Source organism: Phoca vitulina, unplaced genomic scaffold (genome assembly GCF_004348235.1).
Source record: "Phoca vitulina isolate PV1807 unplaced genomic scaffold, GSC_HSeal_1.0 scaffold23, whole genome shotgun sequence".
Lineage (NCBI taxonomy): Eukaryota > Metazoa > Chordata > Mammalia > Carnivora > Phocidae > Phoca > Phoca vitulina.
This window is the reverse complement of record NW_022589726.1, coordinates 2,140,455-2,168,064: the sequence shown is the minus strand read 5'-3', so window position 1 is coordinate 2,168,064 and position 27,610 is coordinate 2,140,455. Positions and strand designations below refer to the sequence as shown.

Here is a 27,610-nt window from a genome sequence, read left to right as displayed (position 1 = left end):
AAAAAGTTTTGAGAATCTAGAATCTCCTTTTTAAAATAAAAATAAAATAACTTTGCCCTTTAGACATTTATTTATTTATTTGTATTTATCTATCTACTTATTTATTTTTGTTTATAAGCTTAGAATTTATTTTTTTAAAGTTTTAATTTAAATTCCAATTACTTAACTTACAGTGTAATGTTAGTTTCAAGTGTACAATATAGTGATTCAACACTTCCATACAACACCCTGTGCTCATCACAGCAAGTGCACACTTTAATCCCCATCATCTATTTAATCCATCCCCCCACCCACCTCCCCTCTGGTCTATAGTTAAGAGTCTGTTTCTTGGTTAGCTTCCCTCTCTTTTCCCCCCTTTGCTCATTTGTTTTCTTTCTTAAGTTCTACATATGAATGAAGTCATACGGTATTTGTCTTTCTCTGACTAACTTATTTCACTTAGCATTATCCTCTCTAGCTCCATTCACGTTGTTGCAAATGGCAAGATTTTATTCTTTTTCTTATGGCTGAATAACATTCCGTTGTATACATATACCACATCTTCTTTATCCATTCATTAGTCAATGGACATTTGGGCTATTTCCATAATTTGGCTATTATAGATAACCCTGCTATAAACATTGGGGTACATATATTTCCTCAAATTAGTATTTTTGTATTCTTTGTGTAAATACCTACCTAATAGTACAATTGCTGGATTGCAGGGTAGTTTTATTTTAAAACTCCGTACTATTTTCCAGAGTGGCTGTACCAGTTTGCATTCCCACCAACAGTGTAAGAGGGTTCCCCTTTCTCCACATCCTGGCCAGCACCTGTTGTTTTTTATGTTGTTGATTTTACCGTTCTGACAGGTATGAGGTGATATCTCATTGCAGTTTTTTGATTTGCATTTCCCTGGTGATGAGTGATGTTGAGCATCTTTTCATGTGTCTGTTAGCCGTCTGTATGTCTTCTTTGGAAAAATGCCTATATGTCTTCTGCCCATTTTTAATTGGATTATTCATTTTTTGGGTGTTGAGTTTTATAAATTCTTTATATATTTTGGATACTTGCCCTTTGTCAGTATGTCATTTCCAAATATTTTCTCCCATTACATAGGTTATCTTTTAGTTTTGTTGATATTTTGCTTCACTGTGTAGAAGTTTTTTATTGTGATGAAGTCCCAGTAGTTTATTTTTGCTTTTGTTTCCCTTGCCTCAGGAGACATATCTAGAAGGAAGTTGCTATGGCCAATATCAAAAGAAGTTGCTGCCTGTGTTCTCCTCTAGGATTTTTATGGTTTCAGATCTCAGTTAGATCTTTAATCCATTCCAAATGTATTTTTGTGTATGGTGTAAGAAAGTGGTCCAGTTTCATTCTTTTGCATGTTGCTGTCCAGTTTTCCCAGCACTATTTGTTGAAGAGACTGTCTTTTTCCCATTTGATTTTTTTCCTACTTAGTTGAAGATTAATTGACCATATAGTTGTGGGTTCATTTTTGGATTTCCAATTCTGTTCTATTGATCTTTGTGTCAATTTTTGTACTAGTACCATACTGTTTTGATCACTACAGCTTTGTAATATAACTTGAAGTTTGGAATTGTGATGCTTCCAGCTTTGCTTTTGTTTTTCAAGTTTGCTTTGGCTATTTGGAGTCTTTCGTGGTTCCATACAAATTTTAGGTTTGTTTGTTCTAGCTCTGTGGAAAATGCTGTTGGTATTTTGATAGGTGTTGCATTGAATGTGTAGATTGCTTTGGGTGGTATGATATTTTAACAATATTCGTTCTTCCAATCCATGAACATGGAATGTTTTTCCATTTCTCTTTGTCAGCTTCAGTTTCTTTCATCAGGGTTTTATAGTTTTCAGAGTACAAGTCTTTTACCTCTTTGGTTAGGTTTATTCCTAGGTATCTTATTGTTTTGGGTGCAATTGTAAATAGCATTGATTCCTTAATTTTCATTCTGCTGCTTCATTATTGTTGTACAGAAATGCAACAGATTTCTGTTATGTTGATTTTGCATCCTGCGACTTTACTGAATTTGTGTATTAGTTCTCACAGTTTTTTGGCATAAGCTTTTGGGTTTTCTATATAGAGTATCATGTTATCTGCAAAGAGTGAAATTTTTACTTCTTCCTTGCTAATTTGGATGCCTGTTATTTCTCTTTGTTGTCTGATTGCTGTGGCTAGGACTTCCAGTATTATGCTGAATATAAGTGGTGAGGCTGGACATTCATGTCTTGCCCCTGACTATATAGGAAAAGCTCTCAGTTTTTCCCCATTGAAGATAATATTAGCTGTGGGTTTTTCATATATGGCCTTTATTATGATGAGGTGTGTTCCCTCTAAACCTATTTTGTTGAGGCTTTTTATCATGAATGGAAGTTGTATTTTGTCAAATGCTTTTTCAGCATCTATTGAAATGATCATATAGTTCAAGTGGGATTTATTCCTGGGTTGCAAGGGTGGTTTGATATTCTCAAATCAATCAATGTGATATACCACATTAATAAAAGAAAGGATAAGAGCCATATGATCATTTCAAGAGACGTGTATTATTTTTAAATTGAAAAGTAGTCTATTCTTATTTCTTCTATTATTTTCTAAGGTTACTCATTTCTAAAAATATCAACTCTTTTAAATTTAAATAATAGCATAGTATAAAGAACTATTTAAATATTAAGTAGCCCGATGAATTACAAAATAAAAAATAAAAAGGTTATGTCCAGTATATTTTGGGACTATATTATTGAAATAGATTATTTTGTATTTACTATATACAACCATATATAACTATAAGATATTATATACTAGGCTTCTTCTGTTACTTATTAGTGTGTGTGTGTGTGTATGGGTAGTTAGTAATTTTTAGGCCATTGTCTTTTTCCTAAGAGGAATACCAGTGAGCTATGGTAGAGAAGGATTTGGGGGCAGCGATTTTATTAGTAGGTAGCTGGGTTAGATGGATGAACAAATGAATAGACCAAAGAATGTGCCAGTTTGGAGATGGGCTAAACAGCAGTCCATATTCATTGTGGCAGGTCTTACTAGAGAATATTCTTCTACTTTCTGACAGTTTAATACTTAAACTCTTAATACAAAAAATATATAGTTTATTGAAACTACACTTTAAAGAACAATCTACATGTTCCATTGCTAATTAATACCAAATATTAAGTCTTTCATGGTTAAGAAATACTTTCCTTCTTTCGAGTATCTTTCTTAGACTTTTTTTTTCCCCATACGGTTGTTCTTTAATTCCCAGCGGAGTTGAAAATCAACTGACCGTATCTACTTTATATGAAACTTTCCTACATTTGAAAATTATTATTAAGCATTTGGATGGCCTTCTTTTTGTCAGGAAAAAAAATCTTTATATCTAGTTTTAAAACTTTTTATCCTATCTCTGGATTTTCTCTGATATCCCTCTGACATTTTTACCTATAACTTTCTTTTGCAGTACATGGTTATTTCAAATCATGTTCAATATAATGTTTTCTTTTCCTGCATTATATTTTACATCCCAATATTGTGCTCATTCTGAATAGCACTTTCAGATACTCAATATACTCATGAGCAAAGGGTCATGCATTCTATTGTTGTGCTTTCACTGAATTGATTTTTTTATACTTCTGTCAGATAACTTATTGCTAAAATCCTCTTTTTTTTTTTTGGCAACTCTAGACGACAGCAATTGCTTACTTTTTATCAGCTATTGGTAGACGATTTAGAAATAGTACCTGAAGATTACAGCTTCTTTTGATTTGATTATTAAAATAGCTCACAATTGATATTTTATGTTGCTAGAATGCCTACTTTATAAATGTTTTGTTGATGATATGTAATAGTTCAAAATTATTCTTTTTTTTATTTAGAGAGAGGGGGGAGGGGCACAGGGAGAGGGAGAAGGAGAGAGAGAGAACCCCAAGCAGATTGTGTGCTGAGCGTGGAACCCAACACTGGGATCCCTCTCACGACCCTGAGATCATGACCTGAGCCAAAACCAAGAGTCCTACGCTTAACCTTCTGAGCCACCCAGGCACCCCCAAAATTATTCTTTAAAAGTAAGTATGTGGAGACATTTTCCCATTACTATTAAAATCAATTCTTTATAACCTGCAAACAGGTTTTCTCTGGTGACATAAGGGTTATACAGAAGGGCCTGGACTCTCCTGAAGTTCACCCTTCTCCAAGTATCGCTTGCAGTACGGCTACACTTGACATAGAGTCACTGAGGTGTCTGCACATAGAGAGCTAGGCTGTAGAGGAATATCTCTTTATGACTTTAATATAAATACCAAAAGCACCTTTTATAACTAAAGGTTATAATTTAATGGTTGAATGGATAAAATTATTTAAGAAAAAATATTAAGAAATATTGAAAATATTAGGGCAAATCTATAAAAGGGAATCATGAATTTGGGAATCCCTAAAGAGAAGAGTCACTGTAGATGAATAACAAAATCTGTATGTAGTTTTATACAATCATTTTCTTCCTGACATCCCCACCTGGATTGGTTTCTAGAAAACAGGAGAAATGCTTTGTCTCAAATAATGCTGCAACCATATTTATTTACTACTTTCTTTTTTTCTGTCATTTCCTGCTAACATTACACAGTTAGTACATTTACTTAGTTATCTCATTTAGTAGACATGTATTGAATGTCTAGTCATGCAGCAAAATGCTGGATTTTTTAGAACAAGGCCCCCTCTCCTCCTGAGTACTAGTGGTATGGCAAACATTTGTTATATATGAGTTCTCAAAATAAGACAGACTGTGCTGTATGTCAAAATAAATACAAAAATAGATATTAAAACAAGGACTGTAGGAAAACTGTGAGAACAATTTTAATTTTTTTTGAATTAGGAAAGATTTCTTAGGAAAAATGGTGATATTAAAGACTTAAGTCCTGTTAGAGTTAAGAACTGATTTGGGGCAATTGGGGCATTTCAGGCATGAAGAAGTCATTCAAAGTCAAGGATAACAGGAATTGCAGGGAGACCAGATAAACAGCTCTTTACTTAGTTTCTCAAAAGATGATACAGGCCAGAATCTGAGAGAGGGATTATAAAAGAAAGATATATTTAAGAAAATATTATTCCTTAAGAGTCACATGCCCATTCATTTTCTTTTATCTTTCAATAACTCAAATAAAAAATATGAAGGAACTGTTGCATGCTGTATATATTTTATACACCTCAATACTATATATATTAATATACATAATAAAAATAAAATTTAGGAGGGGTTCCTGGGTGGCTCATTTGGTTAAGCATCTGCCTTCGGCTCAGGTTGTGATCTCAGGATCCTGGGATCAGCCCAGCATCGGGCTCCCTGCTAAGCGGGGAGCCTGCTTCTCCCTCTCTCTCTCAAATAAATACATAAAATCTTTAAAAAAATAAAATAAAATTTAGGAAAGAAAAGAAAGATTGGAAGGAAGAATGATTTTAACAATGTAGCTAAATGTGCTTATAAATTAGTTTATAGGTAACTTTCAAGAATTTGAATATTTGGCATTTTGATTATTAGGTGAACAAGTGAATATTTAGATTATTCTGAAAATATGCAACTTAATGTATCAAAGGTTAGCGCTGCATTCTTATTTTCAGACAAAATATCCTGCTGACACTAAAATTTCATTACACCAAAGTATGTTGTTGTTTGCATAATAAACCATATTTACTCAAGTTATTAGCATTCAACTTAATCCAGCAATGCCTCTTTAAGAAGTACCATGTCCTTTTTTTATATTAGACAGAAATTGGGGAAGTGTTTTGTATTCAAAGCATATCTAAAACCTAATTCATAATGATTCTGTTAAGTATTTAAATTGTGACATTTGCCAGCACAATATTATGTGAGTGTCTTTAAAAGTCTTATTTATGTAGCGTGTTTGGTATGCCTCGTTCATTAACATTAATTTATGTTGTATTTTTCTTAATAAGCTAAATTTCATATGGGTTTCCAGCTGTGATAGTTTAACTCCAAAAAGGAACAATTATTCTATAATAAGTGACAAGGATACCATTTGTTGGCTGATATTTTAAAAAACACAAATGATATTGACATCTTTGTGCAATTACTTTACAGGGTGTTGTTTTCAAGTTCTCAAATGAATTTGAGATTAAAGAATATTTAGAGTTTTACAAACAAATTGTGTTTCTTATAATTCTTTAAATTGTTTTACTCATTCAGCACTATTATTGGTTTGGGACATTTCAGCTTTCCATTTGGTTCAGAAATAGAAAATAATAATATTTTTACCATGTACTTTTAAACTTTTGCTTTGCTAATACCTTTGCACTGTAATGGGAATTACAATATGTTCATTAATAATTTTATTTTTAAAAGAAAATTATTACTCATAAGATCTGAATTGCTTAAAGAGTTACTCCAAATGCCTGGCTAATTCAATTCATTTTTCCTCTGTCAGATAAGTTCATTTTATATAAATATAATAATAAATGGTAGCACCAAAGTATTCCTAGAAGGGTCCACAGATAAATCATGGAATATCGGGTTTTCTACCACTAAGATCAAGATAAGAGGAACTTAAGATTTATATAAAACAGGGAAGATTGAACTAAATGGAGATTAATTGTAAGGTGTTTCAGGTTAGCAATTTGCCCAGAGACCTCTATATTTAAGCAAAATCTCAAGAAATTTTTCAAACAGAGAATAATATATGCATGTACTCAAGACCCAAATTTAACACATATCATCATCTCATTATTATCTTTACCATGTTCCTTCCTCTCTTCCCCGAGATATCCATTAAATAGATGTAACTCTATCTCATTCATATTTTTATGCTAAGGTATCTATGCCATTTATCTTCACTGCTGTATGATATGATTAAAGCACAATTTATAAATCTGTCCCCCATCCGTTGATGGACACTTGGGCTCTTTCCATAATTTGGCTATTGTTGATAATGCTGCTATAAACATTGGGGTGCATGTGTCCCTTTGAATCAGTATTTTTTTATCCTTTGGGTAAATACCTAGTAGTGCAATTGCTGGATCGTAGCAAGTGGTGTTGGGATAACTGGACAGTGACATGGAAAAGAATGAAACTGGACCACTTTCTTACACCATACACAAAAATATATTCAAAATAGATGAAAGACCTAAATGTGAGACCTAAAACCATTAAAATCCTGGAGGAGAACACAGGCAGTAACCTCTTTGACATCGGCCATAGCAACTTCCTTCTAGTTATGTCTCTTGAGGTAAGGAAAACAAAAGGAAAAATAAACTATTGGGACTTCATCCTTTGCCCATTTCCCAATGGGGTCTTTGTTTTTAAATGTGTTTGCTTATTTAATCATTGATTAATGAGAGTCTTTTTTTGTATTCTGGATACTAATTTTTTGTTGCTAGTAAGACTGTAATTTGTCTTTTAATTTATGATGTTTTTTATCATACAGATGTTTTTAGCTCTGTTGTAGTCTGTCCATTTTCTCTTTTATGCTTCATGCTTTTTGTTTTATTTAAGTATCCTTCTTTAATGAAAATTCTTAAAAAACATGCTTTGATATTTTTTCCTAACATTTTTAAAATTTTGCATTTTATTTTTTATTTATTTATATTTTTTTAAAGATTTTATTTATTTATTTGAGAGAGAGAGAATGAGAGAGAGCAAGAGAGGGGAGAGGTTCGGGGCCCTGATGTGGGACTCGATCCCAGGGCTCCGGGATCATGACCTGAGCTGAAGGCAGTTGCTTAACCAACTGAGCCACCCAGGTGCCTCTAAAATTTTGCATTTTATATTAAGTTCTTTAATTGACATGGATATTTTCAGTTGTTTCCTTTTGTGTGTTGTGATGTAAATGTAATTTCATTTTTGTTTAGATCAATCTTCTCGGTGCTATTTATGAATTCTCTGTGCTAGTCCCACTCTTCTATAATACCAGCCCTGTCAGCTATCACTATTATAGCCTTTTAGGTTTGATATCGGGTATGATGATTCTTCCTGTCTTGTTTTCTTTTAAAACTGCTACTGTTAACTATGCCAATCTATATGAATTTTCAGATGAAGACAGTTTCTAGGAAAAATCTTTTCAAGTTTTTATAGATTAATTTTGACATTTTTATAATAACAGCTCTTTCTAGCTTAATAAGAAATATAGTTCTTCTTTGTTAGGTCCTTGTGTCAGTTATGTGATTTTTTTTCCATTGAAGTGCTGAATAATTTTTAATTTCTCCATATAATATTTGATTTTGTTATATTTGTATATTTTGTTTTTGAGAATAAGACTCTTTTTAAATTACTTATTTAAATTAGTTTTTACTAATATATATCAATTCTTGATTTTTATGTACCGATCTGTGTCAGGCAACCCTGTTGCATTCTTTTATTGATTTTATAGAATAATTCTATATATTTGTTTGGATTTCTTTGGGGACTTTTACATCATCTCTGAATAATACTAATTTGTTGTTTTATTCCTATCTTTTGCTTCAGATTTCTGTTGTTTACTTGTTCTATTCTACTGTTGAATATAAGTATTAATAGAGGCCATTTTTGTCTCTGCCATTTTAAGGAGAATGCATATAATGTTTCACTATTCAGTGTATTTTTTGAAGATGCCCTTTAACATGTTAATGAATTCCCTTCTCTTCCTACTTTACTAAGGTGTATTATTTTGAATGATTTCTAAGTCATAGCAAATGTTTTTCCCACATATATTGAGATCATTATATAGTTTATCTCTTAGTCCATCAATGGGATGAATTACATCCATAGAATTTTTGTTATTAAACCATTATTAAATTTCTGGGATAAACTCTACTTTTATTTAAACTCTAATTTTAAAGTCTCTCTCTTCCTCCATCTAATATACATTATATGTGCATATATTATTTGTTGCATTATAGAATACATATAATATATATAACCAAGTTACATTTATATACTAGTATATATAGTGTGTAAGTGGGATTTGTCCCAGAATTTTATATCTATATATCCATACGTGATCAAAAATGAAATTAAACTATCATTTACTGTGTCTAATTTGCCTATCAGTTACAAAAGCATCATAAAAAATTCCAAGGTTTTGTTCTTTTTTATTTTCTTATAGTAATTTGTATAAGACAAGGGTAACATGTTACAGAATTTCCTTTAAAGTTGAGTTGCCTGTAAAACTGTCTGGCATGGATTTGTGTGTGTGTGTGTGTGTGTGTATGTGTTTGTGGTTTTTTATTTTTATTTTTTTACCAGTGATTAGTATTTTTACTTCTTGGGTCATTTTTGACAACTTCGTAGTTTTATAGAAAATTTTTCTTTTTATCTAAGTTTTCATATTTATTAGCATGTTGTTATAGTATTCTTTTACTATTTTTAATTCTTTCAGTAGTTATGTACCCATTTTTATTCCTAATATTGTTCATTTGGTGTATTTTTTTTCCCCTTGATCAATTTTCCCCAAAACTTTCCTATTAATCTGGTTATTTTATTTTTCATCTTCTCAACCATTTCTTTATTTTCTATTCTGTTAATTTCTGCTCTTACGTTGTGTCCTTCCATGAACATTCATTTGAATTTACAGTATTGTTATATTTCAAATTTCTTTAATTGAATGCCTTCATGTAGTTGCTATTTCAGACACTGTTGAAAACTCCCTATTTTCTTAGTCTCTGGATCTGTGGTCCTCATTTTGGTTGACTTAAATATAGATTGCACTGTTTGAATATCATTGCCTGAGAATAGTAAAAATGAAAAGTTCCCAGTGTAGGGGAGATGCTGAATTTCATAACAGGGAAGACTAAGACTTATGTATTGGCTCCAAGCTCATGGTTTGGATTGCTGATCTGAAAACAGCAAGTAGTTGGTGGATACTTCTCTTAGCTGGCTATGGAAAAATTATAGCATTGACAGCTAACAGGTGTGCCAATAATAAGTCTAAATGACATGACCTGCGTCCATTTGTGGAAAGAAGAACAGTCATATGAAACAATTAGTGAGTGATGTAAAATAATTTGATAAATTGCGTAGTCAGGCTTAAAGGATTTATGACTACAGCAGAGAGAAAAGTGTTGAGGGCTAGCATTTCAGAATGTATTCAATGACAGTAAGGACTTTCCCTGTGCTTTTGAATAATGTATAGGACTTAGAGTGTAAGATTGAAAAGGAATATTATTGCTATTGGAGTAAATAGTAAGATTAAAACATGAAGATATAAGGTCGGCTCATGGGATCATGAAAAGATCAGCTTAGCTAGAGTAGAAGCTGATTATTTGGTCATATGGGGAAAATGTGTTGGTAGGCAATGGTGAGTTTCATTGTGTATGGGCTTGATTGGCTACTGTAAGAAATGTGTTAAAAAGCAGAATTTGGGGGTAGGGAGCTGACATAAAAATGATGGTAATGATGAAGACAATGATAATAACTACATACTTTTGTAGAAGCATATGATATGCCAAACATGTTTCAAGTGCTTCCTATAAATGATTTAAATGAACACTTACAAAAATCTTGAGGTAACTATCATCTTCACCAGCCACATCCCAGCAGTGTCGCCATCCTCAGTAGTAGTAGTGATCGTTGCGATCTTTTAATGCAGGGACTGATGGAGCTCATCTAACTTGCCTAAGCTCTTCCGTCTAGTAGATGGCAAAACTAGTACTTTTAGCAAACATGCTTCTTCGGAAGTAATTATTAAAATTAGTCTGCTGTGGTCCATAGGATGGACTTGAGAAAAAGAATGCATCTGGGGTTGTCGCTGGGAGGCTGTGGAATAATTCTGCTGTGCAGTGATAGAGGCTTAGCCTTAGGAAATAATGAATCAAAGGGGACTTCAGGCTTCCAAGCATGGGTGACTGGAGCAATGGGACATTAAGTCTGCTTTCTTACGTTAAGTTTCTTTACCTTTTTTTGTACTTTTTTTCTCTTCTTCCACTCTCTTGCCCCATCAGCCTTTCTTTCTGGTAGTCAATTTATGAGTGAGCGATATACAGGATTAGATATTTTTTTGTTGTTGTTCTCAGGTCCTAAATCTAGCTATTGTACTGTTGGAAAAAACAAAGGAAAGAATCATGTTTTTGAAAAACTGTGGAGGATTTAAGATATGCTTTTATTCCAGACCAAAAACCATTCTTCAGTACCAAATGATGTGAGAACATCGTGTTATCTCCATGTATTTCTAGGTTTAATGCACAGACATCATTTAGAAATTTACATTTTAGGGACGCCTGGGTGGCTCACATGGTTAAGCAACTGTCTTCAGCTCAGGTCGTGATCTCAGGGTCCTGGGATCGAGTCCTATGTTGGTCTCCCTGCTCAGTGGGGAGTCTGCTTCTCCCTCTCCCTCTGGCTCTAACCACTCCCCGCCACCACCTACCCCCCCCCCGGCCATGTGCTCTCTCTCTCTCTCTTAAATGAATAAATAAAATCTTTTTTTAAAAAAGAAATTTACATTTTAAAAACACTTTGATTTAGAATCAATGTACTAATCCTTCCAGGAACTTAGATAATAAAAAGAAAGTCTTACCTCCTAGGTTTCAGTACTAATCAAAGAACTCAACAACTGAATAGTTGAAACCAAGTCTGGAGGCAAGTTCTAATAACTATTATTCCCGTGTAACTTTGGATAAATTACCTTATCCTTTGGCTTCAGTCACTCCCATATGTAAACTGAATATAATGATTCCTTACCTGCTTCTATCCTGAAGAAGGGCAAACACATCTGTAATGTGAAATGTAGGAATATACCCACTAAAGGGCTTTTTGAGAGGAGTAAGAAGGGGAAGATCTGATTTTGGTGTGTGTGCTAGTTATTATTAGAGTATACTCATTGCCAACTTATTCCAGTGACCTGTCCTCCAACAATTTATACTTGTTTGGATCTCAGTATTTAAAGTTGTCCTACTGGGTCAGATTTCTAAAAAGAAGACACTGTAGTGTGTGAGATATTTATTTGGAAAAGGAGCCCAAGAAGGTAGGGAGAGTCTCCTTAAGACTATACTGCAGGGGCTCAGTCGGTTAAGCGTCTGCCTTTGGCTCCGGTCATGATCCCAGGGTCCTGGGATTGAGCCCCGCATCGGGCTCCCACTCAGCGAGGAGCCTGCTTCTCCCTCTCCCTCTGCCTGCTGCTCTCCTACTTGTGCTGTCTCTCTCTCTTTCTGTCAAATAAAGAAATAAAATCTTAAAAAAAAAAAAAAAAGACTACACTGCATTTCACAGCCTGTGCAAGGAGACAGGGAAGGAAGGAGCACTGGGTTGTAAGAGTTTCAGACTGCAGCCCAGTTGCAAGAAACATTCATCCAGGACAATGGAGACTCCTTGAGGCAGAATTTCCTGTTAGAAGAGTCCCCTGTCTCCGTGGAATGGGCACCTTAATTCCACTGTTATGCTTAATCATTGGCTGGGAGTACACTGAGGAAAGCATTGCTTTCATGGTGGCAAATGCAGAGGGCCAACAGTAGAAATTTTGAGCAGTACATTTTCACAGCTGCCACATCCACATATAGCTGCGGATAAAAAATATCACTATTTTTAACCTTGCTAGTGTTTTGTTCTCACTCAACCTGTCCGAAACTAGATTTGTGACTCCTAGTCTATCTACATGTTCTGTTAATGCTAGCCAATTTATATCTTCTAATTCACCTCCAATCCTGGGCATATTGGTCAAGTATTTCAACTATGTCTCATTGAATTAGATTTCCCTTCATCCTCTTTTGGGAACATCTACTGATTCCAAGAAATGAGTAACTCTAAGAATTTCCTTTCTTTTTCTAAGTTCTTGCTGTATCCAGTATTTCTGAGGAGTATCATGTAAATATTTTGATTTAAGATCAAGATAATGTAAACCAAATTGGTTAAGAGTACTGATTTTGGAGTTGGATATAAATGGATTTCTAATCCTGGTTCCATAACTTACTGCCTATGTTAATTTGGGCAAGTTACACAACGCTTCAAGCCTCAATTTTCTGATCTGACAAATAAGATAGTATTTTCCTTATAGTATTGTGAATATGGCATGTAGAAGGTGCTTCGTGAATAAAAGGTACATTATTAATCATTTCAACTAGGACTTATAAATTTTCTGCACATTTCCACATTCTTGATTCCATGTTACCTTTTCCCTAGAGTGACTTCAACCTAGTTCCACTTGTTCCAATTCACATAATCTTAGGACCACATCCCCTACATTATTGAGAAGTGACAGGCCATCAATTATTCAGTATTTATTGAGAACCTACTATGTGCCAGGAACTATTTTTTGCAATGAGTCTATACAGTGAATCAGATAAACCAAGTGTTCAACTTGATGAAGCTTATAATCCATTTCCTCAACCTCTGTGTTATATAATTCAGAATGTCTTATTTATCTCTACTTCCCTTTTCTGCCTTAGTCCTGTCTCATAGGAAGATTGTCCTTATTGATTTCCGATACTAACTGTAATTCTTTTCTTACCCAGCTATCCTAGAATCTTGGTCCAAAAACTATCTCTTGATCTACTGTGTGTCCACTCTCTGTCTCCACTAGATCATCTTTTTTCTTTGCATAAAATTTCCCCCCATAATCTTACAAAGAAAAATACAAACAAACCTCATGTGGACATGCTTATTGCTTTTTCTTTCTTCCTTCTGTTTCCATTGTTTTTCAATCTGGCTTTCACACCAAGTCTACTTAAATAGCTCTCTCTTAAATGTGACCTACTATGGCCTTCTCAGCTACTTTTTCCCTTAAAATCTGAAGCACTTTTAAAACATGTCTTAAAACATGACACTACTTAAACCCAGTGCTACTTCTGTTTTTTCATCATAATGTGTCATCTTTTGCTCTTAATTCCATATCTGCACTGATTTTCTCAGCAGTTATTTATTAGGTACCTATTATGGACACTCAAGTGCAGATCATACAGACTCTGGAGAGAGAGTCTAAAATTCTGTTTTCTCTCTCCTTCACTAAAACCTCAATGCTTTTCTCTTAGCATTAAGGTTTCATAAAGAATATTCCACTACAAATGCTAATTTAGGTCTGCAATCATAACCTGCCACTGAATTTCATTCCTGTGGTCACATATGCCTTCTATTCTTCTGGTTCCCTACCTGTTCCTCAAACTCCACATGTTTTAAATGGATGTTACCATATTCACCTAACTCTTTCTTTTAAATTCTATATATCTGCTAATACCATCTTCCAGTCACTGAAACTTTAAGGTTTAAAGTGATCTTTGTTCTACTCCTTAAACTGATCTCTGGTTTATCCTTATTGTGACCATTATTTGTTTCTGCTTCTAGTTCTTTTACTTCCTTCTTAGAGTATCATAGGTAAGTCACTTGCCCTTGAACAATGCAGGCATTAGGGGCACTGACACCCTATGCAAAAACCCATGTATAACTTTGACTACCCCAAAACGTAACTATTAACAGCCTAGTGGTTTTTTTTTAAAAGATTTTATTTATTCATTTGACAGAGAGAGAGAGACAGCAAGAGAGGGAACACAAGCAGGGGGAGTGGGAGAAGGAGAGGGAGAAGCAGGCCTCCTGCTGAGCAGAGAGCCCGATGTGGGGCTCGATCCCAGAACCCTGGGATCATGACTTTAGCCGAAGGCAGACTCTTAATGACTGAGCCACCCAGGCGCCCTAATTAACAGCTTACTGTTGACTGGAAATCTTACCCATAACATAAATAGTCAATTAGCACATATTTTGTATGCTATATGTATTATATTCTATTTTCTTACAGTGAAGTAAGAGAATACTATGTTATTAAAATCATAAGGGAGAGAAAACACATTTATAGTACCGTACTATACTTACTGGAAAAAAAAAAACCTGCATGTAGGTGGACTTGTGCAGTTCAAATCTGTGTTGTTCAAGGCTCAACTGTATTTTTAAAACCACCTTTCCAAAATCCTTCTTCATCTTCTAAATAAGATCTAATTCCTAGCCTTGGTATTCACTCTTCTCTAATGACTGCTGAAATCTTATATTTCATCAAATCTTCTATTGCCTGGGTTTATACCCTTTGTCCCTCAGTATCACCTTCCCTACTTGTGCTTCTCACTTTCACACCTGCATGACCATACAAAGGCCATTTGCCATACTATACTCTCTGTTTAACTTTGCTCCTGGAATCCCATCCATCCTTCAAGGTCCAACCCAAACATCACGTTTTTAGATTCCCCTTTATCCTTCAGCCCCCCAGATATAAGAACTTCCCCCCTTCTGAAACACAATAGAGTATTTTATTTCTTTGTTATTCATCATATAATATATTGTATCTTCTCATTTCACTTAAGAGGCTTTGAGGTCCTTGAGGACAGAAACTTATGGCGTTCCTATTTGTATTCTACAGGATACCGAGTACACTGCCTTACTCAATAAGCATATGTTAAAGGAATAAATTAGGTGAGAAGATCTTCCTCTCTTCCAAAGTGATTACTTATCACTAAAGTACACTGATAAAGTAATAAACTGTGTATTCTGGCTGAGCAGTCTTCAAGAATACAAAGTAATTGCTGTACTTTTACTAATTTAGCTTTCTCTCTCATGCAGTTCTAATGTTAAGAGAGCACCTTCTCTGAGCCAGGCAAAGTCAGCAGGGGTACCAAATCATGAGGACACAGTCCTTTCTCTGGAGATGTCTATAAGACTGGCATGCATACAGATGAGTACAATGTAAAATGAGAGAAATTTTAGCTGAGAACTTATATGAAAAAAATACTCCACATAGAATTACTACATGAGGAATGGGTTCATAAGCATACTTTTTCAGAATATTCTTCATGAAACCTTAAAAGAAATCAGTAGCTTCCATTCTTATATCTCCCTGAACCTTAGTAGAGCAAACACAGTGACGGCTTTTCTTGAGCAAGTCTTAAAATTATAAAAAATCTTGCAGAAATAGTGTATTTATTTCCCATAAATCTACTTAGGCTGTCTAACATCCATTTTGTTTGAATGGGTCTAGAATTTTGAATCACAGGTGAATATAAGTTACAATATTTTAAATGGTATTTGCTTGGTTTTAAAGGCAAGCTGGAAGGGGATTTGGTGTTTTCTTTAAAAAAAAAAAAAAAAAGGTTTGTGGTGAGTTATGCCTGCATTAAGAGGTGTGATCTTTGTTATAATCCATACCTAGTAGGTGCTCAGTGTATGTTGGCTGAATGATAACAGTTGGAGAGCCCATCTGTCTATGCAGTTCTATGATATAGGGATTTTCAAAATTTAGCTTTGGAAAGAAAAGGCTAGTTAAATATAGAAAAGTGCATGCTACTCCGGAGAATTTTAAATGTACAAGTGGGCAACACAGACATATTTTCTAAAAGTTAACTAAATTACACAGTATAATAATAAAATAAGTCCAGTGGTATTATATAACTTTTAAATATTGATTATATTTCTAGGTTTTACTTCCTATTAGCACTCAACCCAGACGGGAAAACGGGTACATTCTTTATGATTAGAAAGAACTCTTTTGCCATTAGACCATGCTAAATTGATAGTTTTTATAGCCTGACAAGAGACCAAGTCATCATTACCTGGAGGGAAACAAATCATCTGAAGATGACTATTCTGTTCTGAAGGAAAGTTTGAGTTGACTGCTTGAGATTCTAAGTTTCATTTCCCAAGTGGCAAGGGTTAGTTTCGCTGCAGAACTGACAGTTTCTACCCTCTGGGTGGGTAGATTAGACTGGGAAATGTATAGGAGGAGAGCTTGTCAAGGAAATTCAAGGAGCAGAGCTGATAAGTTCTAGAGGGAATTCTAACCTGGTCCTCTGATTGAATCATAAATGCTTATATTTTATGGACTTACACAAGTGTGCAGAACATAAAGAGGAAGAAGCAAAAGAAAGAGCAAAGAGTAGAAGGTGTGGGAGGAAAATACATCAGAAGAGGCATAAAACTTTATGGCTTGTCCAGCTTATCATTTATTGAGTTATGAATAAAACACCAATTTTGGGAGCATTTTTGGTGATGATTGAAATTTTTTGAGACATTTCTTTAATGACAATTCGTGGAGCTGAGTACTGGATTGCATTAAAATTCCAGAGTTAGAGGAAACAATTTTTAACAAACAATAGAAATTCATTTTTGTTACTGGACCGACTGCCACAGTTCAGTTCCCGGCAGGATGAATCCATGTGTGGTTCTTATGATTCTCTTATAAAAAACAAATGACGAGTAAGAAATGAGCTGTTGGAGGGTGTGAATTTGTAATAAGGATGAAGTGGGGTATGTAGTCGTCAAGGGATTTTTTCCCCCCTAAAACCAGGCTATCATTTATATTTATACTTTTGCTGCTTGTAACCCATTGCTTCGTATTTAAACAACCTAGTGCAGACTATGAAACATATTCTTGAAGTCTTATTTATATTTCACACACAAATTTGTGATTATCCAGCCTTCATCATCACTTGGAATGTTTCATATTGATTACATGTCTACCCTTTCTCACTGATATTTCTCCACAGTATTATAATAACTGTTATAGGTGAGGTAAACTCTTAAACTAGTGTTTTCTTCTATTATTCTAAATATTTATATCAATCACATGTTTTTCCTGGACATAAGGCTCCATCCAGCCTCTAAACAAAGTAGATAGGAAATGAAAACAAGTAGCCCGATCTAATACTGAGAGCTAATACTCATATCACGGTTACTGTTTTTCAGACCCAGTTTGCCTTACATGTAAGCTTCAGAACAATTACATTACATAAGCCCTAGTATTGCCTACACTTTACAAGGTGAGACAAGTGAGGAACAGAAAGGTTAAATAATTTTCTTGAGTAAACATAGCAAGATAAGTGTCAGAGCCAGGATTTGAACTCAAGCAGTCTGAACACTTGGTATTCCTTACTTTCCACTTTTGTAGCTCAACTTTTAGTTGAGCCAGGGGTAGAGTAAATGGCTATGTTACTCCAAAGCTCTATTTTAATATGATTATTTATTAACATGGGTATCCCTCTCTCACTAGATTATGAGCTTGTAAGAACAAGAACCATGTTTTATTAACTCTGTCATAGATGGTGTTCAATAAAAATTTTATTACTCTTGAATTACAGCTTATTATTGCCTTGAGATACTCACTCTGTCCAGGAGACTGGCCAGAAGTCACTGGTTTTATATCCACAGAACTTTTAGATCCACAAAACAAAAAATTCAATTGTTATCTGTAAGGTGGGATATTGTATTCATGATTCTCTTGTTTCTTTTCTATTTCTAAAAATACAACAGCATGAATGAAGCAGAATTTTTAATTGATATAGGATAATTGTAGAATCATATTACTTCACTGAAATTTCTTTTTCTTGTCTTTCTTTCTTTCTTTCTTTCTTTTTTTTTTTTTTTCATACTCTTTCCTATAGGGTGCTGCTCTAATTAGAATGCTGGCTAATTTTATGGGCCATTCAGTATTTCAAAGGGGTTTGCAAGTGAGTAAAATGCTTTCTATTTTTTCTTACATTTTCCTTGTCAATATATTTATTTTAAAGATATTTCACAGCTTGAGAAATTGCCAATACAAAATTGCTGCATTTGATGGAAAACTTTAAGATGAATAAGGTAAGCAGTGTCTTTCCATATGACAAATGAAAGTGGTAGATAGGATTCTCACTGTATCAACTGGTAAAACTTGAACTATTATGCAATTTAGATCTGTTAAATATGCATTTTTAAATTGAAGTATTTTTCAAATATGTGAGATTCTAAATAAGTGGCATAGGATTTTCTAAAAGCCTACTTCTCTTTCCTTCGATATAAAAGTTAATGTAAAGTGAAAATAAATTATGTTAGACTTAAAATCTTAATGCAATTTTTCAGACATGTGCCTTTTATGTTGTTGTTGTTTTACTGTTGATATGCGTAAATTGTTATTTGTTCCTAAGATACTTAAATATTTTTAAAATTGGAAATACAGTGTTTTAAATAAAAGAAGAAAAAAGAAGCAGTGTTGTACTGCATTTAAAATATGAAGTATGGAATCTAAGAGTGATTCTTAAACAAGGAGGATTCTTAAACATTTTAAAGCAAACACAAATATAGAAAAATAGAACTTTTATTCCATTGAATCTGTTGAAGTAAATCATGTTTCTAGCAGCTGTGATTGATGAATTATTTATGATGCATTCTGCTACTTAGAAGTGTCCTTTAAAGTAAATTGATGTTCACCTGAAATACAATTATGCTAAGACAGAAAGAGCAATCAATCTTATCTGTTCTTAGTAAGCTTTTCATTTTGAAATTTAAATAAACTACATATGGGATTAGGTCATATTTTAGTAGTATAATTCTATCTTTTCCCAAATAAACTAACAGATAAAATACAAAGCAAGAGTTAAATATGTTATGACAGTTACATATACTTAACACAACAAAGAAAAAAATATATAAATTTGTTGAAGAATAATTTCCCTTAGAAAATATTCTTACAGATTTGTTCCAGCAGGGGTTGAAATTTACTTTAATCAGCTCTTTCCATTCGGGACACCTTCAGAATAGCTGAATTCTATTGAACCTATTTGACGGGTGCTCAAGTGTCTATTCTGATCACATAGTTGGGAAAATCTTTTTTCTCAAGGAGTGCCCTCCATGAATATCAACTGTCTGGAGGAATGTCCTTCCTATCCCCAATCCTTTATTTTTCCCCACTGAAGTTGTAGTGTGACAGTTCCAGAAAATATCTAAGCTTTCATAAGGGCAACACAAATTGAATTTGATTTCCTGGTAGCGAGTTGATGTGAAATCACTTTCTGTATAAAAATTTTATTGTTTTTCCTCATCTGTGGATTTGCTCAGCAGATTGAATAACTCTAGTTATATTATTTGGAAAGGATTATTGTTTTGCAAAGTTTTTCTTTAGCCTGTCGCTTTTTTGGTGATATGCAAAAATACATCAGTTTTTAATACACCCTTACTGACCCAGTCTCTTCAGTTTTATCTGAAAAAGAATATACCCTCGAACTCCTATTATATTAAACTTATATTAATGTGTGCCTTTATGCTCTGATACATGATTTGGTTAATTCTCAACTGAGGGGACTCCATGTTTGTCAACATTGCATTTCATTTGCCTTGTGACATCTCATTGATCAGATAGATCTGTATTCTTCAGTACTTTGCTTGCAGCTTTATTTATACTCATCACTCAAACTGATTTAGTGTATCATCAGCAGTTTGGATTAGTTTACAGTAGATCCCTATGTCTAGGTGATAAATTATCATCTCTTGTGCATGAAGATGTATGGGATACATTTTGGAAATGACCTCCTGAACAGACAGTTCGTGTCATGGTGCTTGAGTGGTCAACGAGTTGATATTAATATATTTCCCATCCACAAGGCTCTGGAGAGTCTTGGTTTACATGTTGTTGTAGGAGCTAATCTGGACTGTCAATGCTTACCTCTGCTGGAAAAATCTATTAATTGTTTTTACATTAACCATGGCTGTTTCTGTGTTGGCAAATGGAAGTTTATGTTGAAGACAGAGCTAGAGTTAGGTTTGTAGTCAATCCCAGACTGCAAATAGTATGTTTTTCATATACATTTTTCTCCCTCCTTTCTTTTCTTCCTTCTTCCCTCTCTTTTTCTTGCCTTTCCTTTCCTGCTTTTTTTCTTCAGCTTATTACTTGGACCTTTCATGTTCTGCGCAGGAACAATCTTATAATGGAGTTTTCTTCTAAAATTTGTGTTCTCCTACAGTTTTTGTATCATTACGACCTGCCTTAAACCCTTTTGGGAACAAGGCAACTATTTTTCACAAATACAACCACAAATATATAAAACATATACAGCTGACCCTTGAACAATGCACAATTTAGGGGTGCTGACCCCCTTATCCCTCCCAACACACACAGCCAAAAATCTTCATACAACTTTTGATGCTCAAAAACTTAACTACTAGTAGCTTACTGTTGACTGGAAGACTTACTGATAACATAAACAGTCAATTGACACATTTTTGTATGTTCTATGCATTATATACTGTATTCATACAATAAAGTATGCTAGAGAAAAAGTATTATTAAATATTAAGGACAAGAAAATACCTTTACAATACTGTACTATAAAAAATCCACATATAAGTGGACCTGTGTAGTTCAAACCAATGTTGTTCAAGGGTCAACTGTATATATTATATACTATACACAATATAAAATTTAAAATCTAATATAAATAAATATATACTAATATATAATAAGTATTAATAGCTATAAAATAATTTATATAAATATAATACTTATATATTAAAAATAATAAAAGTAATATAGAAAGGTAGTAGATTTCTGGAAAATTTCTGGGACAGTTCAAATGTTGTTCGTATTTAACTTACAAAGTATCTGAGTATCAATTCAACTCTACTCATCTACCTTTTGTATTGGAAAATACATTTTCAGTTTCACTTCACCCATATATTTCTCAGTAGGAAGGGACTCTAGAAGCTTTTTGAGAAAAGTTTTGTTCCTAATAACTATATAATTCATTTGATCAGCTATTATCACAACTTTCCTTGGTCTGGTCTTCTTGATATTTTTTTTTCTCATTCCTTAATTTCTTAAATTTTATTTGATGCTTAAATGGTTCAGTTTAGCATAGTTTTAAAATAAATTGCTTCCCATCCAAGTACTAACCAGGCCCAACCCTGCTTAGCTTCTGAGATCAGAAGAGATTGGATGCATTCAGAGTGTTTACCCCAAAGATACAAATGTGATCCAAAGGGGCATCTGCACCCCAATGTTTATAGCAGCAATGTCCACAAACAGCCAAACTATGGAAAGAGCCCAAATGTCCATCGACAGATGAATGGATAAAGAAGATATATATATATATATATATATATATATATATATATATATATACACCCACACCCACACCCACACAATGGAATATTACGTGGCCATCAAAAATGAAATCTTGCCATTTGCAACGACATGGTTGGAACTAGAGGGTATTATGATAAGCAAAATAAGTCAATCAGAGAAAGACAATTATATGATCTCACTGATATGTGGAATTTAAGAAACAAGGCAGACATAAACAATGAATCATGGAACACTACATTAAAAACTAATGATGTAATATATGGTGATTAACATAACATGATAAAATAAAATTTAAAAAAAAAGAAGGCAGAGGATCATAGGGGAAAGAGGGAAAAAATTAAACAAGATGAAACCAGAGAGGGAGACAAACCATAAGGGACTCTTAATCTTAGGAAACAAACTGAGGGTTACTGGAGGGGTGGGGGGTGGGGGAATGGAGTGCCTGGGTGATGGACATTGGGGAGGGTATGTACTATGGTGAGCCCTGTGAATTGTGTAAGACTGATGAATCACAGACCTATACCTCCGAAACAAATAATACATTGTATGTAAATAATAATAAAAAAATAAAATAAATTGCCTTAAAACTTCTTTTTTAAAATAACAGTATATACAGTTATAAAAAATTAGTCCTGGCTACCACTAACATCAGCTTCTGTTTTGATGTTTAAATTGAAAGTGAAATGTAGAGCAAACCAAGTGTGAACTTTTGTTGGATTATGTATGCCCTCATAAATAATATATTTTTAAAACATAGAAATGTTTATAGTTTTGCAAACTTCTACATATCTACTGTTTTACATAATCCATTTCCCAAAATAATAGCTGGTGTATTTCTACATATCTACTGTTTTACATAATCCATTTCCCAAAATAATAGCTGGTGTATTTTGGGAAGCATGAGGCAATGAAAATGATTCTCATTTTTGTTTCTAATTAATGGTGGGCTTTCTACAAGTCACAAAATCCTTCTTGGCCCTTGACTCTATAGTTATAAAATGCAAGAGTTGGACAAAATACTCTCTAAGATTTTTTTCATCTTTCAGATTCTCCAAATGTAAGATTTATTTAATGCATTTTTTTACTAGTTAGACAATTTGGGTTTGATACTTTAATTTGGGAACTATTTTAATTTGATAGAAAAATTTGTAAACTAGATGTGCAAAAGTGAGTGACTCACTGTTCTTGAATCTTAGTTATGATCTGAATATTAAGGCTATATGGCCTTCAATGTACATAGTACTGTAACTATAATCAAACCAGACCAGCATTTGTTGTTACAGGGAATTTTTGCTGGTGATGTTTCTTTTTAGCCAACTGCTAAGAAACTGCTTCTATTTCCCTTGTTTTTTAGTTATATTTCGTAATTTGTTACACTTTCATATTTTGCTCTAGATACTTTACGTGTTTATGATGAAGCTACAGTTGTCTCAGATGACATTTTCTAAGGACTTTTTGAAATTTCTTGGTGATTTTTAATAGCATATACTATCTTTTCTAAAGTCAGAATTTCTACTTACATTCCTGGAATCAGCTGGAGTCTGTACCTGTGGGTCTGAGGGCATTGAGATATATTAGACATTGGTTTTGAGAATCAGCATCCCCCCTGATGAGTGTCATTATAAGGGATTCAAACTAGTGGTAACTAACTTTTTCAGAGACAGGAAGAGCTGCTTTTGACCCTAAAGGAGGCTCAGTGGAATTTAGACTTTCAAGGTCCCCATCCGGATGCAATTCTCTCCTGTCAGAAATAGGGAGATGAACCATGAGAGTCTATGGACCCGAGAAACAATCTAGGAGTTTCAGAGGGGAGGTGGGTGGGGGGAGGGGGTAACAGGGTGATGGGTATTGAGGAGGGCACGTGCGTGATGAGCACTGGGTGTTACACTTAACTAATGTATCATTGAATACTACATCAAAAACTAGTTATGTACCATACAGTGGCTAACTGAACATTAAAAAAAAAAGAAAAGAAATAGCCTTTGTTCTCAAAGACTTTGTAATTCTGTATGCTCTGGTAATGTTCTAGTAAAGCAATCATTTGTTTTCCCAAAGCCTCTTCTTCAATTTAGACAACTGTAGATGATAATTTAAGAAACTGTTTGACCCTGGGGCGCCTGGGTGGCTCAGTCATTAAGCGTCTGCCTTCGGCTCAGGTCGTGATCCCAGGGTCCTGGGATCGAGTCCCACATCGGGCTCCCTCCTCGGCGGGAGGCCTGCTCTCCCTCTCCCACTCCCGCTGCTTGTGTTCCTGCTCTCGCTCTCTCTGTCTCTGTCAAATAAATAAATAAAATCTTTAAAAAAAAAAAAATACTGTTTGACCCTGAAAACCATACATTACCAGGACCTTATTATCCATGATCAATGATATTACCTCATCTAAATCTAATCAAGGCAGAAATACAGATCAGATTCCCATCTTTGAGGTTCTATTTCCTGGAACATACCACTCTTGGTACATAATACGGTAACAAAACCAAACCCATTCTAGGTCTTTCAAATAGAAAGGGATTTAACACAGGCTATATGAATTTCCTAAAACTGTTGGGAGGGTTAGAGGAGTAAAGGTCAGGAAAGCTACTGCTAGACTTCAGAAAATCAAGATATTTAGTTATCACAAAGAATTGATGATACTCATATACTCGGTGTAGTTCTAGTTAGGTTTGGAGAGAGAGTGAAATTAGATGGGTTTGTTCAATATATAGTCTTTATCCAGAAGTGCTTTGAAAGACTGTCTTCAGTTGGCTTTGGTGACACAGTGGTCTCCTGAGTGTGGACATACTTCACTCCATGTTCAACCCGTAATACTGTTTAAGTATTGCTGAATCTTTCAGCAGTCCTTACATCTTTTTATTTCCTGGGGATCTTTTTGTTTCAGTGCATATTTGTTAATTTTCACCCACATGTAGTAATGCTTATACATATGATCAATAAATTAAGATGTACTTCTTTTACTTTGTTTTTATAACTTAAGTTCCTATAGCTCAAATTCTCATTCTATGTAAGTACTATAGGCTTATTTCTGAAGTAATTCAAGTAATGATTCTTTTAGATAGAATTTTTTTTTTACACGGCATTGACCTTTCTTATTTCATTTTTACTTGTTTTAATCTCTTAGTTATATTTTCTCTTTTTCTCTTATTTTTCTGGAAATAAAAGAATAAAGCTATAATTACGAAACCCTCAGATAACATTGATTAGCTCAGTAACTATTAAAAATAATTATTACGTAGTACTATTGCTTTTTCTTTTAAAAAAAACTGTATTGTTATAATGATTTGAACCTCGCGACACCATTCTTCATGTTATTATGAGTCAACACTGGGGAATTGAAATTGTGAAGAAACATCATTATTAAGCTTGATGTAAACTCAGAACCTGAAATCCATGTCAGAAAATGAGTTACCTTCTTGCTCAGCCAATGAGGGTAATTCAGTATCATCTAAAATGTAGTTGAATAAAAAAGATTTCTCTTGATTAGTATTTAACTGCTCTTTTCCATAAGATAATCCAGAACAAGATGTTTGGCTCCAATTATCAGGCTAGAAATTGCTTATGCAAATCAATGTAAGGCAATGAGGTGTGGATAAAAAGCAAAAGGGAAATATCATTATTATTGGTTTGTGCTCATAAAATTCTGATAGCTTGAAGGTAATGACAGGCATAAAGCCAGAGGGATTATTAGCAGCAACAACATACTCAATAACTTGTGTTCCAGTGAAAAGTTCTATGTTAACATGTGTACACAGGGTTTTTATTCGATAACTTCCGGCTTGCATTTCTGAGAGAGCATTTTCTCCCTTGCATGTAGATTTTTCAGAAAAATGAAAAGTCATAGAATAATAGAGAAACAGAGACAGTGTGTCGAAGTTCATTTCCTTTCTGAAGAGTTAGTATTGTGTTTTCATCCAGATGGTAGCTGAATCATGCTTCATCTAAAATGAATAACCACAGACAGATTTTGCTCAAATTTCTCCATGTTTCACTTAGATCACTGGGCAGTTTTAGATATACTATTGGTAGAAAGGTTAACACTTCACACTAATTTGTTGTGATCACTCAATACCATATGATAATAATGTTATTGTTGCTGGTGTTTTTAGTCATTGGATTTGACCTCATTAGCATTTAATTTATTATAGACCTAACTAGAAAGCTAAAATTATTGAGAATGTTAATATAGAAAAAATATTAATTATAAGGAAAGATTCCATGGTTTTGAGAATCAAGAATACTATCTCTAATAAAAAAACAAATACTTTAAAAATTAAATAACAGTAGTTATTCATATTTCTCAGTCAGAGAGAAATAACTTCTATTTCATTAGTTTCAACTAATTTGTTTATGTACAACTACTGATTGAATCCTTATCGTTTTGCCTCTGAGTTCAGTGTTGTTAACTGACCACTATGAGTATATGGCATTAACTAAAAAGCGTTTATTACTAACGACAAATATCTCTATTTGGTCATCCTGTAGGCATTTACCCAGCTCAATAGGAAGTCTTAGAAAGTTATATTTATTGGTTTTCTTTTACCTGTTAGTTAAGGGCTCAGGATATTTTATACATTTTAGCTATATAGAGTTGGTCCTATAAAACGATGTCTTAGATAACTTTATTTAAAATGTATATGTGAAATTTTTAGACACCTTTGGTTGATGAGTGGATATATTTGATGTGGGTATATGTGCAAATGTACACCAATCTTTAAATATGCATGCCCTTGGGTACACCGATCTGCAAAGTGTCTCTCACTCCTTGAGGACTGTACCAATTGATTAGATTGCTAATGCAGGATACAGTAAACTTGCCTCACAGGCTTCTGTTTTCCTGACCTATTATAACTCCTACATCAGCAGTTTTCTTTCTTTTCCTTGATTAATTTTTTTTTCTTTTCCTTTAACGTTCTCTTTTCAGAACCTTTATGTAACCACATATCTGGCAATGTTGTAAATTTTGATGCAAAAAGGACCTTCTTGAGTTGGGAAGGTGGTTTTTCTCATTACTGATATTTTCCTAACTGCTTGGTGATGTTATTATATAGGTTAATACTGGGTGTACCATAAAATATTTAGTTTTTTCCTTGTTTGTGAACATCCAGATCACTTTCCGGTTTCTGTTAACTAAACAATACTGTCATGGTATTCAAATTATAGATTTTCCCATTACATTTTGGTTGTCTCTTCATATCTATTTCTGGAATCATATTATCAATTTTTCTTCCAAAATGTTATGCCAGTATATAGTGGTAGAAGTTTGAAAGTTCTCTTTTTATAATGCACTAAGCAAACAGCCTTAGGTCTTACTTTCGAAATAATTTTCTTACTAATTTAGTAACTAAAAAATTATCCAATTGCTATCTCAGTGTATATGTTTTTATCACAAATGATGTTGAAAATATTTCATATATTCTCTTGGATTTCACTCTTTGGTGACATAATCATCCATGTGTCCTACCCACTTGAAGATTGAAGTTTTACTCTTGTTTTCATAATTTTGTATAAATGGCAATACACTAAAAATAATAAACCATAACATGTGTACTACACATTCTTTTTCCCCATGATATCTAAATATCTTCGCATTATGATGAAAAAGCCCATGTTATAAATTAGTGCCTTAGGAGGAGTGCTAAAGACCTAAGTTATATATTTGGAGAATGACTTACAAAAGGTTCAAACGCATTCAAAACATTTGATCTACCTCTGTGTTTCTATACATGGAAGAGAGGGCTTGGTTCTAGGAGCAAAGAAATGGCAATGTTCATTTGTCATCCTGAATCTCATTTCCTCTTGCAATCAGTCTCTTATAGTCACCTGTTCTCTTCTGCTCAAGGTCTCTCCCTGTGATTAT

The 27,610-nt window shown here is 33.8% G+C and overlaps 1 protein-coding gene across 2 annotated transcripts in view; it reads left to right on the top strand.

The window, feature by feature from the left end:
- The window catches only part of TRHDE (thyrotropin releasing hormone degrading enzyme), a 371,263-nt gene that overhangs the window by 234,895 nt on the left and 108,758 nt on the right, over nucleotides 1-27,610 (top strand). For both annotated transcript variants that reach the window (XM_032420460.1, XM_032420459.1), the window contains one exon: nucleotides 18,305-18,370. In XM_032420460.1, coding sequence (XP_032276351.1) covers nucleotides 18,305-18,370 — 66 coding nt within the window. The remainder of the gene's footprint in view (nucleotides 1-18,304; nucleotides 18,371-27,610) is intronic.